Source organism: Rhinichthys klamathensis, unplaced genomic scaffold (genome assembly GCF_029890125.1).
Source record: "Rhinichthys klamathensis goyatoka isolate OS25496 unplaced genomic scaffold, OSU_Roscu_1.1 h1tg000119l_1, whole genome shotgun sequence".
In the NCBI taxonomy this organism is placed as follows: Eukaryota; Metazoa; Chordata; class Actinopteri; order Cypriniformes; family Leuciscidae; genus Rhinichthys; species Rhinichthys klamathensis.
This window is the reverse complement of record NW_026606656.1, coordinates 1,527,260-1,540,365: the sequence shown is the minus strand read 5'-3', so window position 1 is coordinate 1,540,365 and position 13,106 is coordinate 1,527,260. Positions and strand designations below refer to the sequence as shown.

The window sequence follows — 13,106 nt, the reverse complement described above, 5'->3', positions numbered from 1 at the left end:
AGAAGCACCCTGGGGATTCCTTCAAGCGGCTGTTTAAGTCAAGTTAGGAGAGCTCGACAATAACAGGCACCTCCATATCCATCAATATTCCATAGCCCAACTCCTGCGGAAGACGATAAATAAATGCTCTGCACCCCATCGATCCATGTTCTCTCATTTGGACCTCATGCAAACACAGCTCCCAAAGCCAAACCAACACACTTATTTGGGTTTCACGGTGATACAGTCTCCTTGACTAATAGGCTTACCAGAGGAAATTCCATGCAAACTTTTGCATCATCCTCTGTAAGCAAAATAATAACGTTCCCACAACACCCCCATCTCCCTTTTCTCACATGGGGCGCCAAATTTTTGATGCGCGCCTTTTCTCGCCTGACAGCGTGCGGAGTCTTTCCGCAAGTCAGCATGGGGTGTGTAATAATTAGCCCCCAAAAGCGTCAGAGGGTTGTTCGTCACATAGCACTATGCAGAGAGGCACATTAGTAGCTCCAGGCCCAGGAGGGAGCAGCCGCTGACTGACTGCCAAATCCTCCCTGCCGACGGTGGTTGGCGGCAGCCACTGCATCAGTAGCTGACTCAAGATGTGCTCCCACCCACCGAGTCAAAACATTATGTACTGTCATTTCAAGTGTGCAAAGTGGACGTCTCCACAGATCAGCTGAACCACACGACAACTCTTCCTCTCGGCAGGGATGATTGAAAGGCTACGATTGAAGACAAGGGAAACTAGAAATCATCCTGTGTATAATTTACTCATTATGGCCTTGTAATAGTAATATTATATTATATAATATTATATTATAATACATATTGTGATTTGAATGTACTTTTTATTTGGCAAGTACATTTTCCTACAGATCTATTTTTGCAATACAAACTTGTCTTACAACAATGTTTTAATAGCATACACATCAGTAGAAAGAACAGCATAAGAGTTTGAATCATTTCCATGAATCAGCTCAAACTGTCATTTTTAATTAATCAAACAAAAACTCTCATACAGTGATTGCCGCCATTACTTAAAATGACCGTTTTCTTTTAGCCTGACAAGCCAGACCCACATCAAGATGTTGGGTCTGGGAACACACCATTGGTAGGGCTCAATCCGAGGGGCGGGATAAACGGTTGTCTTTCAAATTCCCTCTGCACGCAATAGGATAGCGCTACAACCAACCAGAGCAACGAAGAAGGTGACGTAGGTGACACATTAAGAATGACTTCAGTGCCGTTCTTTGTTCTTTTCTCAAAGAAAAGCTTAAGAGTCGTGGCCAAAGCTGATTCGAAAGACCGCTGTTCGCCCGTAGCAGCAGTCATCTTCTTCTGGTTTCAAGTAGCAGGGAATTCACGCGGAACCATCGCAACTCTGCCGTCATTATGTTAAGCCCGCCCACCGACTCTATACACGATGTGATTGGCCTGACTAGAGTTTGGTTTTTCCAGCTCGCAAGCCAACGGAGAGTTGCCAGACGTAACTGGCAGCAAAATAACATTTGCTGCCGCTAGGGTGCGTCTAGATTTCTTGGCTAGTTTTCTTTGACAGTAGCAGCTGTCATTTTCAAAATGAATCAATTAAAAACGTTGACTCAGTGATTTGAGTCATTCAAAATAAAATTGCTATTTTCTTTAGTAGTAGTATTAGCAAAAAAAAAAAAATGTTCCGTGAATCGGTTCAAACGGTCATTTTTTACGAATTGTGATTTGCATCATTACCCAAATCTATTCTCAAAAAAGTTTAGGCGTGTCCCATCAGTTTAAGCAGATAGTCCCGCCCCAAATTCACACAATTGGTTGAGCCAGTATTACTTTGGGCTGGTTGGGATACTCAAATGTTTTGAAAGAGCCACAAATCAGCAATGTTTACATTTAAGTACTTATACTTGATGATGGTTCTTCCTTTTAACCTATATTAGAGCAAATTAATAAATATCAAAGAAATATATAAAATATTGTCAAAAACAATGAAAGATATTTAAGATGATTTTTGGGATATACTGAACAGCCCTATTGTTTATATTAAAGATTTTTCATGGTTCATTCAGTAAAAATCAAGAACTCGCATGCAAATATTCTTGCACAAACAGACCAAGCTAACACACACAGTTGTAGTTCACATAAGGACGCTCATAACCCCAGGCGCTGTGGGCAGCATGGCATCTCGGTTTTGCCCAAAAACATTCCGGTGGTTTTTGCACCTCAAAGTGCAGAACAGGCCAAACAACCGATGAGATCTGACACATTAAGACCTTATGATACATTAGGATCATGTACGGCTGTAATTAAATTCAATGCATGTTAGTGGAACAGAGAATAAAGCTGAGCATAAAAACATCTGTCAGATCACAATAAAAAATGAACCAAAACTTCAGAGAGATTTTAAATAGTCACTCTAACATATTGATCTAAAGTGTATTTCATACATTTATGCATATGCAAGCTATGCTGAAGTAGCTTTTCAAAAGATATAAAGAGCCAAATTTCAAAGCAATAAAAGCTAGACTCTCTTCAAAGATTTAAAAATGGTCCCATAGTAGTTGTTGGAAAATTCAAGTTGGGCTTCAACAGTATTTAATCCAGGGTCTCCTGAGACTTAATATGGTCAGTTGGTGATTTGTAAAGTACACACAGAAATAGCAACCAGCATTTCTGCAAGAATAGACTGTAGTGAGCACATCTGTAAAAGACCAATCATAGCGACTGTGCGATGTGGACTTGTGCATTTTCTGTAAAGCTGCTTTGAAATGATGTGTATTGTGAAAAGCGCTATACAAATAAATGTGAATTGAATTGAATCATACAGAATATTTCATTGGAGAGCTGCATAGTCATCTGATTTCAATGACTAACCATTTCTCAAAAAGCTATCGTATGCTTTTAGAAGTCTTGGAATAAACAGTAGCACACAAGTCATATGAACGTCTTATCTGTTACTTACACTATCGTTAAAACGTTTGGGGCCTGTAAGATAAAAAAATATATATATAATAATTATATATATTTTTATTTATTTATATATATATATATATATATATATATATACTGTATATTCTTCTATTCAGCAAGGACACATTCAATTGATCATTATGATATTTGTAGTAATTATTGTGCAATTATGAGATAACGTTTAAAATAAACAAGTCACAACTGAGATTTAGTCATATTTTGAGATATTAAATTCCCTTGTAGAGTAGCTTGTTATTTGTTTATTATAAAGGACCATTTACACAGAATGTGAGATGGAATGAAAATAAGCTCCTAACACACATTTTTTAAAAGTTCTACTTCTTGAGTACTAACTTGTTATAACTTGAGTACAACATCTTTAGAACGCTGTGTCATGCACAAGATGATGCAAAAGACGTGAGCGCAATGGTCAAACATGTCCGTCTAGCGTAGGTTGACATAAAAACAATGGAAAAGCAGTGCAGTGGAATGCACAAACATGTTCTGGGCTTCCTTTCATTCATACTATAAACTATTAAAGTACATCATTTTCATTTTTTGGATGAACTGTTCCTTTAATGTTTAGCTATGCTGCAACTGTAAGTCCTGATTGATTAGCCTCAGGTACCGGGTATTTATTATGTACTTGTACATTTCACAATAGCATACTATAGAAAACACTTTCTCAGACCATCATGCGTTGTTGTTTAAGTGTGACACACCTAAATACATTTTTCTAATAGCAAGTCGCAGATGTTTCACACTGGAAACGAGGGATACTTACTTGCAGGAGATGGAGTGCTGTATCCACTGACAGGAAGTCCTGGAAGTGATGGAGGGGAGAGCCCTCCTAGCATATGAGGAAAGAAGTAAGGGTAGTGCGGCATAGGGAAGCCCCCTAAAGGGCTGGGGCAAGGGTTGCCGTTTCCAGACATGGCACGCTCAGATACAACACTGAGTCCCAGACCTCTGTGCAGGCTATCCGTGATGCCGGATGTCTACTTTCCCATCATGATCTACTTTTGGTAATCCAACTAGGAGAGCTTTGTCTGCGATTGTCCGTGTGGGTGCTTACTACTGTGGCTGTAAGACAGAGACAGGTTAATGATTGGTGATCCAGGGTGCGTGTGAGTGGTTATGACGCCATTCGATCACAGTGTACGGCTCACAGGTGTACAGCTATTTGTTTTGGTGTCATGTAACTCTCTGGATACAATCCCAATGTTTTCTTGGAATAGAAGTATGTAAGGCAGTATATTCCAGCACTGTTTGACAGGGATGTTCTGTAGCAGCAGCGGATTGGTTTGAATCTTCACGGGGACCTGAGCTCACTCCAAACCCCCAGTATTCAGGAGGACTGACTAGGACGATGTGACGCAAGAGGAATCGAGACGCGGTGCTCCAGAGGTCACAAAATGCTCAAATGCTCAGAGCGAGTCAGTCCAACACGGTGACCTAAGAAAGACAGAAAAAGAATGGAAAGGAACAGAGAAGAGGACATTTTTAGTGGTCAGATGTGTTTGCGGGCATGCATTTCAAATTGATATTTGATTACACAACTAAAACGAAAAAGGTGTACATGGCTGATTTACAGATAATGTTATGTAGCTCTCCCTTGTGCCAGTTAAAAGAATATTTGTCAATGGATAATGTACTTTTTCTGTATATATTATTAATATTTTAACTAACTATCATTGTCAATTTTAATTCAATTTCATTTCAATTTGCTGTCATTATATCATAAATGCTTTTCCAGGTCTTCAAACAATTCCTGAGAAGTACATGCTGTGGATTATTAAATTATGTCTCAGTCTTCATTCCTAAATTGACATGTATAAAATCAGAAAGAACAAGTTAAGTCTGCAAGTTAAAAAAAATGTTCTCGAAAAGAAGTCTCTTATGCTCACCAAGGCTGCATTAATTTGATCAAAAAAACAATAAAACACTAATATTGTGAAATATTGTTTTAATTTTCCGCATTATTACTCCAGTCTTCAGTGTCACATGATCCTTCAGAAATCATTCAAACTGATGTGATGCTCAAGAAACATCAACGTTTAAAACAGTTGTGCTGGTTAATATTTTAGACCGTGATAAATTTTTTTCAGGATTTTTTGATAATTATAAAGTTCAGCATTTATTTGAAATATAAATATTTTGTAAAATTATAAATGTTATTACTTTCACTTTTAATCAATGTACTGCATCCTTACTGAAAAAAACCATCACTTTTTTCAAAATAAAAAGTAAATGTAAATTAATGTTACTAAATGAATACATATCCAATTCAGTCATGAAACTCTAGATGGTGCAGACTGATAGGTCCTTAATTCAATCTGCAATCACATCACAAACTGATTGGTCTCTGTTGCCTGCTTAGCATTTAAATGGTTTGGTTTTGTGTTTGCTGTAAGTCTTGCTAAATGACATCTTTCCCAGCTCCACCTGCATAGATATTCTAAGGGTAATTTAATGTACACTATTTGTGTGGTATCAGTATTACATGCTCACAGCAGCTTGTCTGTGAATGTACTGACAGAAGCAAGTCTTTGTACTTGCTCTGTAGCAGCGGCCGCAATAATAAACAGCAGCAGAAGTGTAGCAGATCTATTCCGCCAAGACCAAATACATTAACATTGTCATATCCGTTACCATGCTAAACTATTCCGAGAGTTGTAATGATAGAAATACTGATTCAAGTCATTTTAGTGTCAATAGTAACTAAAGAGTACCATACTGAACGTGTTGTAGAATCATTAGGAACAGTTATGTTGACTTAGGCTGTGGATAACGATGTACTAAAAAATGGAAAAGTTCTTCCTTTGCGTTTTTCGCATACAGAAGACACCATTATCAAAACGATCCCTGTTCACACGGATCTTTGACAACGATTAAAAACGCTGTATTATGCTGCCAAGCCAGAAGTTAGCAAAGCCCCTCTAAAGAAAAACTAAGCGCCTATAGACTGAACACGTAATACACATTTGCATGACGTCACCGTTTTCACAAATTCACATTTTTGTAGTTTTTCAGGCCCCCAAAACGCTGTTGTTATGTAACTGAATGGCCAAAACAGAAAAAGTTTTGCAGTTTTAGTGTCCGAAATCGAATACTTCTCTAGTATATAGCATGCGAAAAACAGTACGCCAACAGAGTAGTATGTCCAAATACATAGTATTCAAAAAACAGTAGGCAAAAAGTCGCTGGATGACCTACTTCTTCAGGCGAGATTCTGAAGTGCGCATTTGATGGACACTTTACTATCCCATGAAGCCACGAGAGGATTTATGAATGGAGGCGAAGCGACGTAACTGACGCTGGTAGGTCACATGATAACGATAACATGGCGAATGTTTTATGTCTGGATTACATACAAACTACACGCATTCATCCTAAATAGAACTTACTTTTTTAACAGTCACGAAGTAAGTTAAAATTCAAATGTAGTAACTACTCAGTACGCGATTTCAGACACACCAATGTGTGAACAGCCCCTTACACTAATGTTACAACCTGTAACTGCTTTCAAACGAGGCTTTTGACTTTTCAGTTGACTGTGAGAAGTGTTTACCTCTTTTTTTATTTGAATTCTCTCCACAAAAATGCTTTAAGGTCACAATTCAATCCAGGCCACATAAGAATTTTATCCAATCATTTTTAGTAAGTCATGAAAACATTTTACTGAAAATCACATGGAAATCTCCAGTTCATTCCTCTGTGTTGGTCTGTAAAGCTTGTCTGAGTTAGCATCAGTAAAACCCCATGTTTATAATCATATTACAATCTAGCCTAATTGATGTTCTTAGTAAGAAGTATCAATAACAGTGTAGTATTCTCAGCTCTGTTCTACATATTTAAAGCAGAATTTCCCCCAAATATTCAGAGAAAACGCAAAAAGTCTGCCTAGTCAAATTGTCACCCTGCTCTGTAGATATCATTATCAGTACTAGCCATTGAAAAACCTATAACCCATATTATACAGTGTTAATCACTACAGACCACACACAGATTAGATACAATGATTGCTGAACTCTGGTTTAATAACCATAGGAATGTGTTCTCCATTATTACGGTCTAACTGACAGACATCTGGAACATCACAATACATCCAGTTTGACATCATACCTCAGAAAGAATGTAAATAAACTGAGAAATTAGAGAAAGAAAGACTGCGAATTTACACTCAGGGCCTGTTCTTGAGCACTGAACCCAGCTTGACAGCGTGGGAAAATGCTGCCAAGGTCTTCCCCAGTGAGCTTGTTAACTGTAGAGTTCCCTCAGGAACACGGAGCAGGATCTTCACACAGACCGTATGTCAGAAACCCTCATTAACACTATCTATCTGGGCATAACCTGAAAATGTGAGAGCGCAAACTGTGAGGAGGAGGAAAAACACTGTTTGAAGAACCAGTGATGAGCAAAAAAAAAAAAAAGAGTGTCTATCTGTAATCAGTCTGTCTGTCTGCAAGCCGGTCGTGCTTCATCACTATCCTAGCGCCTATTTATCCGCAACTCTCAGGTCCATTTGTATGACCATATCTGGCGTCTTTCTGCTCGACTCTACCCATCTATTCTCAGGACAACACAACAGATACGAAATATTGCACAAGTAAATCTACTTCAAACATTCTCCCATATGGAATATGGATTATGAATCTCCCTGAAGGCATGCAGAGCATCATGGATGTACCGCTCGAAGGGGAATGAAAAACCGAGAGAAAAAGTATAAAAAGAAGGCAGCAAGAGGGAGAGATCAAAGCCGAGAAAGAGAGTGAAGACACCTTATTGTGCTGCACACGGCTCTCGAATCTCACTCATACATTATTAAACGGCGTACTAAGTAGGTTAAAACCCCACTGGTCCCCTTTACATAGCAATGAACTCACTAATTCAAACTAATTCAATGCCTGAGAGTGTGTGAGAACGGGTGATAAAGAGAGATTAGAGGACTCATGTATTTGTGTGAATGATAGATAGACACAAATGAAGACACCAAGAAGGAAAAAGAGTAGCTATACATTTATGTGAAACGTTTCAGTAAGATGGTTGAACAGTTTTAAGCATAAACTCACTAGATGTTATTAGATTTATGACAAGAAACAATATCAAGTGTATACAATATCAATATCAACTGTTAGCTTTGAGGCTAATATATATGTTAGTGTTCTCCAAAGAGTTGAGAAAATGCATCTTTAGCAGATAAAACCTTTAAAATGTAATGCAAGTACCTTTGAAATGTTCAGTCTTTTTATTCCGTAAAAATTTACCAAAAATATCGATGACTCAAAGTTTGGTACAATCAAATGCTTTAAAGAATGAGAATGTCCCTCCCTCTAATGCCAAAGCAATTAGCAATCATGGTTTGGGCTTGTGAGGTAAGTTAAAGTCTATTGGATTTATAATAAAGTAATTCATATTTTGTTCACCTAGAACACATTCAATTGATCAAAAATGACAGTAAAGACATTTATGTTACAAAAGATTTATGTTTCAAATAAATGCTGTTCTATCTATATCCATTCTTTCTATTCATGAAAGAATCCTGAAAGAAATGTATCACAGTCTCCACAAAAATATTAAGCAGCACAACTGTATAATAATAACAATAAGAAGTTTCTTGAGCAGCAAATCATCATATTAGACTGATTTCTGAAGGATCATGTGACACTAGCTATGTTTCCATCCACACGTTTTTATCCGCATTAAGTGATATCGAATGAAAAATGCCTTATGGAAACAGTAAAATTCGATTGAATTTCATGAATATCGACTCAAATGAAATACGATCGGTCTCATCGGATTTTATCTTGATCGATATACGGCTTATGCGATAAACGCGGATGGAAACGTTATTATGGTGCGATCCATTTTGCCTAGTAAAACTTTGTTCGCAAATGTTGGCTTGAATGTTGTGCAGTTAGGTGAGAAAATGAATGGAAACACCTTAACATGTCTCAAATCAATTCGATACCAATTTGATCGCAAAACAGCATGTGACGTCATTACGCACAGGTTTTTATCCGCTTAAAGCCGTTTGATGGAAACACATTTTCACCAGCTTTATTCGCATGAGGTTTTTTACCGAACTTCAGATAATTCGATTGACAAGTGGATGGAAACATGGCTACTGAAGACTGGAGTAATGATACTGAAAATACAGCTTTGATATATCACAGGAACAAATAAATACAATTTTAAAATACATTAAAATAGAAAAGAGTTATTCTAAATTGTAATAATATTTTAAGACTTCTTTCAAAAACACACACACACACACAAAAACAAACAATTACTGACAGTTAACTTTTGAACGGTAGTGTACATGTCATTATGTCCTGATCAAACTTCGTGTTTCAAGAGAAAATCTATCAGCACATGTAAGAAAAATGTGCTTCCAAAGAGATTTGCTGGATCTTCATGAAACTACATTTACATACCCATTACACGTTGATATAAGCTCTCACGCATGCATATCTCAAACACGAGCAGTGCACATAACACACAGTTAGAATCAAAACACTCGCCAGCTGAGGCAGGCATAATCAGAGGTGCTTATGTTCACTACAGTGAAAAAGGGACACACACACACAAACAATCTGACAATGAAAGTAAGTGTGGGTGAAGGCACACTAGTTCCCATGCTAGTCATACACGCAAAAAGACTTGAAGGTGATGCACAGCTCAGCAAAAACACTGACAAGCGCACACTCAAGAGTGAGAAACTCATGTTTCATACCAAACCATCAGAAGTGCCCTCTATTTACACACACACATAGTTCCTTTATTACTTCAACATTTGCGATGTTGTTAAAATCATATGGAATGGATTTTTTTCTTTTTCATTTTTAACAGTTTTATAACTATAAGCCTTTAAAATGTTACCATCTAAAATCTATTTAAGGTCAATTTGCTCATACATGTACTTTCGATCTGATGAACAAAAGGCATGCAATGTCAATCAACCATGTATATTTGTATGGAAGAAGAGGTTTCATTAGAAATCTAGACCTCTCAGTCATAAATGATCAATCTTTCTATATGTGGACTCATACAGTGAAGGCACAATTGACATCATTCATTCATCATGCATGCTCTTCAGCAATGTGCCTTCACAATCTCATCTTATAAATGTTTTAGTGCTTACCTTAACCAGCACCACATGAAATCTCATGCAAGTGTGTGTGTGTACATATTTAGGCTGAAATATACACATTTGTGTACACATATGTGTTTCAAAACATGGTGTTTGGTTGTCTCTTTGACCAGGGAAACTATTTTTGAATGACATCAAGAAATGGGAAAGAAATGGCATATCTTGAGGCGATGATGAGAAAACAGAGCCTGAGTCTGTGTGTGAGAGAACAGATGATCTGGCAGACTGAGGGAAATGTGCAATAACAAAAGGTCAAGGTTCGTGGCCAAAGATTCAGGAACCTTGACCTTTGCCATTTCAACATAACTGAGAGAGACATGTGGACCTACTTTAGGAGCTTACACACACACACACACACATAGGCATGCACAAACATTTCAAACACACAGACACACACAAACTTCAGTGTTTCCTTTTCACTTTCCGAAGTTGCCTGTGGCATTGGTCCATGTCTCACATTTTTGCAGTAATGAATGACTTAAATGTCAGAGTTAGTGAAAGCAACATTCAGCAACAGTGGTACAGACTGCAAATGTCAACAGTATTTATTGTATACTGTGATGCCAAGTTTACTTGTAACATTTAAAATCACTGATTTAAGGTAGTTTTTTTCCCCAAGACAACATTTTAATATAAGTATTTATCGGTTGTCAGCCATAACTTGAAAATAAATATCAGACAGAATTTTAATATCGTTACATCTCTTAAATTACTATTTTGTTGAGCATGCTTTAGTACCACATCTTTAAAGGTTACATTGCTACAAACACCACTTATCTTTCTAGGGTCTCAAAGTATCACTTATCAAAAAAAAAAACACTTGCACACACACAATGATATATGACGTCTGGGCCGACTGCTCTATTGCTACAAACAGACCAAAACCACTGGGGAAGAAACCGCCCTTATAAAACACTCCCTAATCTGACCGTCATTTACTCCGCACACACATATAGATATAAAAACTCCCTCAATACATGTATGCAGCCAAACTATACAGTCAGACACAAAACTATATATGAGGGGAGGAATATTAGAGGAAAGTGACACTCTTTCCATGAGAAAACTCCTCTGGGGACACTTAAGTGTGCTGCAAGAAACGTTAGGCCAAAAGCCCTTGGAAAGAGACCACACATTAAAGGGGAGTAGGAGTTAGAGTATCTGGCAACCTTACAAAAGAAAGAACAGGGTGTGTGTAAACATATTGCAAGGCAAGTAGAGAGAAAAAAAATTAAGCGAACTGGCAAACTTCCTGACAGGTTTTATAGAGTAAGTGGTTGGATTGAATCAGCCAATGGAAGTTTAGAGTTAAAACGATTCCTAAAGGATCTGGCTGCTGTCTAGACCACAAACAGAGAGGGTTTTGAATGGCGTCCCCAAGGACTTCCTGGACTTGGACTGCTGGACTCATTGATTACCATTTGTTCAAGGCCAGAGGTCAATACATTGTACTTGGCATGGCCGTGTCTACAAGCGCCACTGTCAGATAAAGTGCTTGCTGAACACACACACAAACTCAGAGAGAGAGAGAGAGAGAGAGAGAGAGAGAGAGAGAGAGAGAGAGAGAGAGAGAGAGAGAGAGAGAGAGAGAGAGAGAGAGAGAGAGAGAGAGAGAGAGAGAGAGAGGTGAGAGAGAGAGAGAGAGAGAAAAACACAATTTCCTCTGACATAAAAGGTTGTTTTTTGCTTCAATGTCTTTTTGTTAAAGATGTCTCTGTTCATTAGCATTAGCCATTAGAGAGCCATGAGAGAGAGAGAGAGAGGGGTGGGGGAGAAGGGGGGAAAGAAAGAGAACGAGAGAGATGATGAAAGTCCATAGCCCAGTAATGGGCTCTATTTCCCCTTCCCCTCGTCCATTAAGACAGGCAAATGAAATGAAGGGAAATGAATTGAGACGGCAGACATGTGGTAAAGGAGACAAGTGGGAGAGAGGGAGGGTTCGAGAGTGAGAGAGGGGAGGTAGTTTCAAAGGTCATTACTATAGGTGTGAGATGAGCAGAGGTAATAAATCTACGCACTAAACGAGGACTATCACCTTTACGAGGGAGAGAGAGCTAAATGCATGTGTACGCCATGCATATAGAGCGTGCCAAGGGAGCGTTTCAATTAGACAGGAAGAAAGGCTTGATCTATAGATACACACGTGATCACTATTCACTCAATGCATTTGCAGCCTGCATGTTAGGAGCAGGCATATCCTTACAAAAACATGTGTGTTACCAAGTTTTCTGTCCACTACCATGATGCCAATTTGGAATGTACCGATATTGAAATTCTGACAAATATGCAGATAATTATTTTCATGCTATAGCTGATAACTGATAAATTGCTAAATGAATGTTTAAATTAATGGTTTAAGGGGAATTAATCGTGTTTAACCCAAACAAAAACACCCCTCCCTTCATTGCTCTGCCCCCAAAATGCACAAACATGCAATGCAAGAGTCAAGAGTGCATGTCTTGATCATAGCTGAAGCAAAGCACACACACACCTGGTTTGAGAAAAGGTTTCCGACTGGATGGTGAGTGTGTGTTTTATCTGCGGGTGGTCAATAAGATTAATAGCATCCATCAAATATAAGAAAGAATGTGTCCAAAATTCAAAAGTACCAGTTGTTATGGTACACAATTGTAGAATTAATAAAGATATCAATACATATCCATATGCTAATGCAGACACAATCATTGAACTGATATGACTAATGCTAAAATTAGTGACTAATTTTGGTGACTGGAACACAGTGTAGTGTCATATAGAATCTAATTATGAATTTTTGTGTGAATTAAAGGAATAAGAGAGAAAAGAGACTATACATGCCTCTACACAAGTATGTTTCCATGATAACCAAAAGTTATAGAAACGTCTTTACACAATTTTGTGTCTGTCTCATAGGCCTATTATTTTCTGTGATCACCCACCTAAACTGTTTCCCAGAAACCCAAGGGTGTCCTCTTGTTACCAGGTGATCGTTTTAAAGGTCTTCCCATTAGTGCCCATCAACAACACTGTGTTG

General features: G+C 38.0%; 1 protein-coding gene and 1 long non-coding RNA gene across 2 annotated transcripts in view; both read right to left on the bottom strand.

Annotated features, from left to right (window-relative positions):
- rarab (retinoic acid receptor, alpha b) overlaps positions 1 to 4,107 on the bottom strand; it is a 92,274-nt gene extending 88,167 nt beyond the window's left edge. Inside the window, exon 1 of the mRNA XM_056255185.1 lies at positions 3,725 to 4,107. Within this exon, the coding sequence (XP_056111160.1) occupies positions 3,725 to 3,875 (151 nt within the window). The 5' untranslated portion in view covers positions 3,876 to 4,107. The remainder of the gene's footprint in view (positions 1 to 3,724) is intronic.
- Positions 4,108 to 4,128: 21 nt separating this feature from the next.
- LOC130088442 (uncharacterized) overlaps positions 4,129 to 13,106 on the bottom strand; it is a 46,186-nt gene continuing 37,208 nt past the window's right edge. The window contains exon 3 of the long non-coding RNA XR_008807465.1: positions 4,129 to 4,395. This is a non-coding gene — a long non-coding RNA (uncharacterized LOC130088442). The remainder of the gene's footprint in view (positions 4,396 to 13,106) is intronic.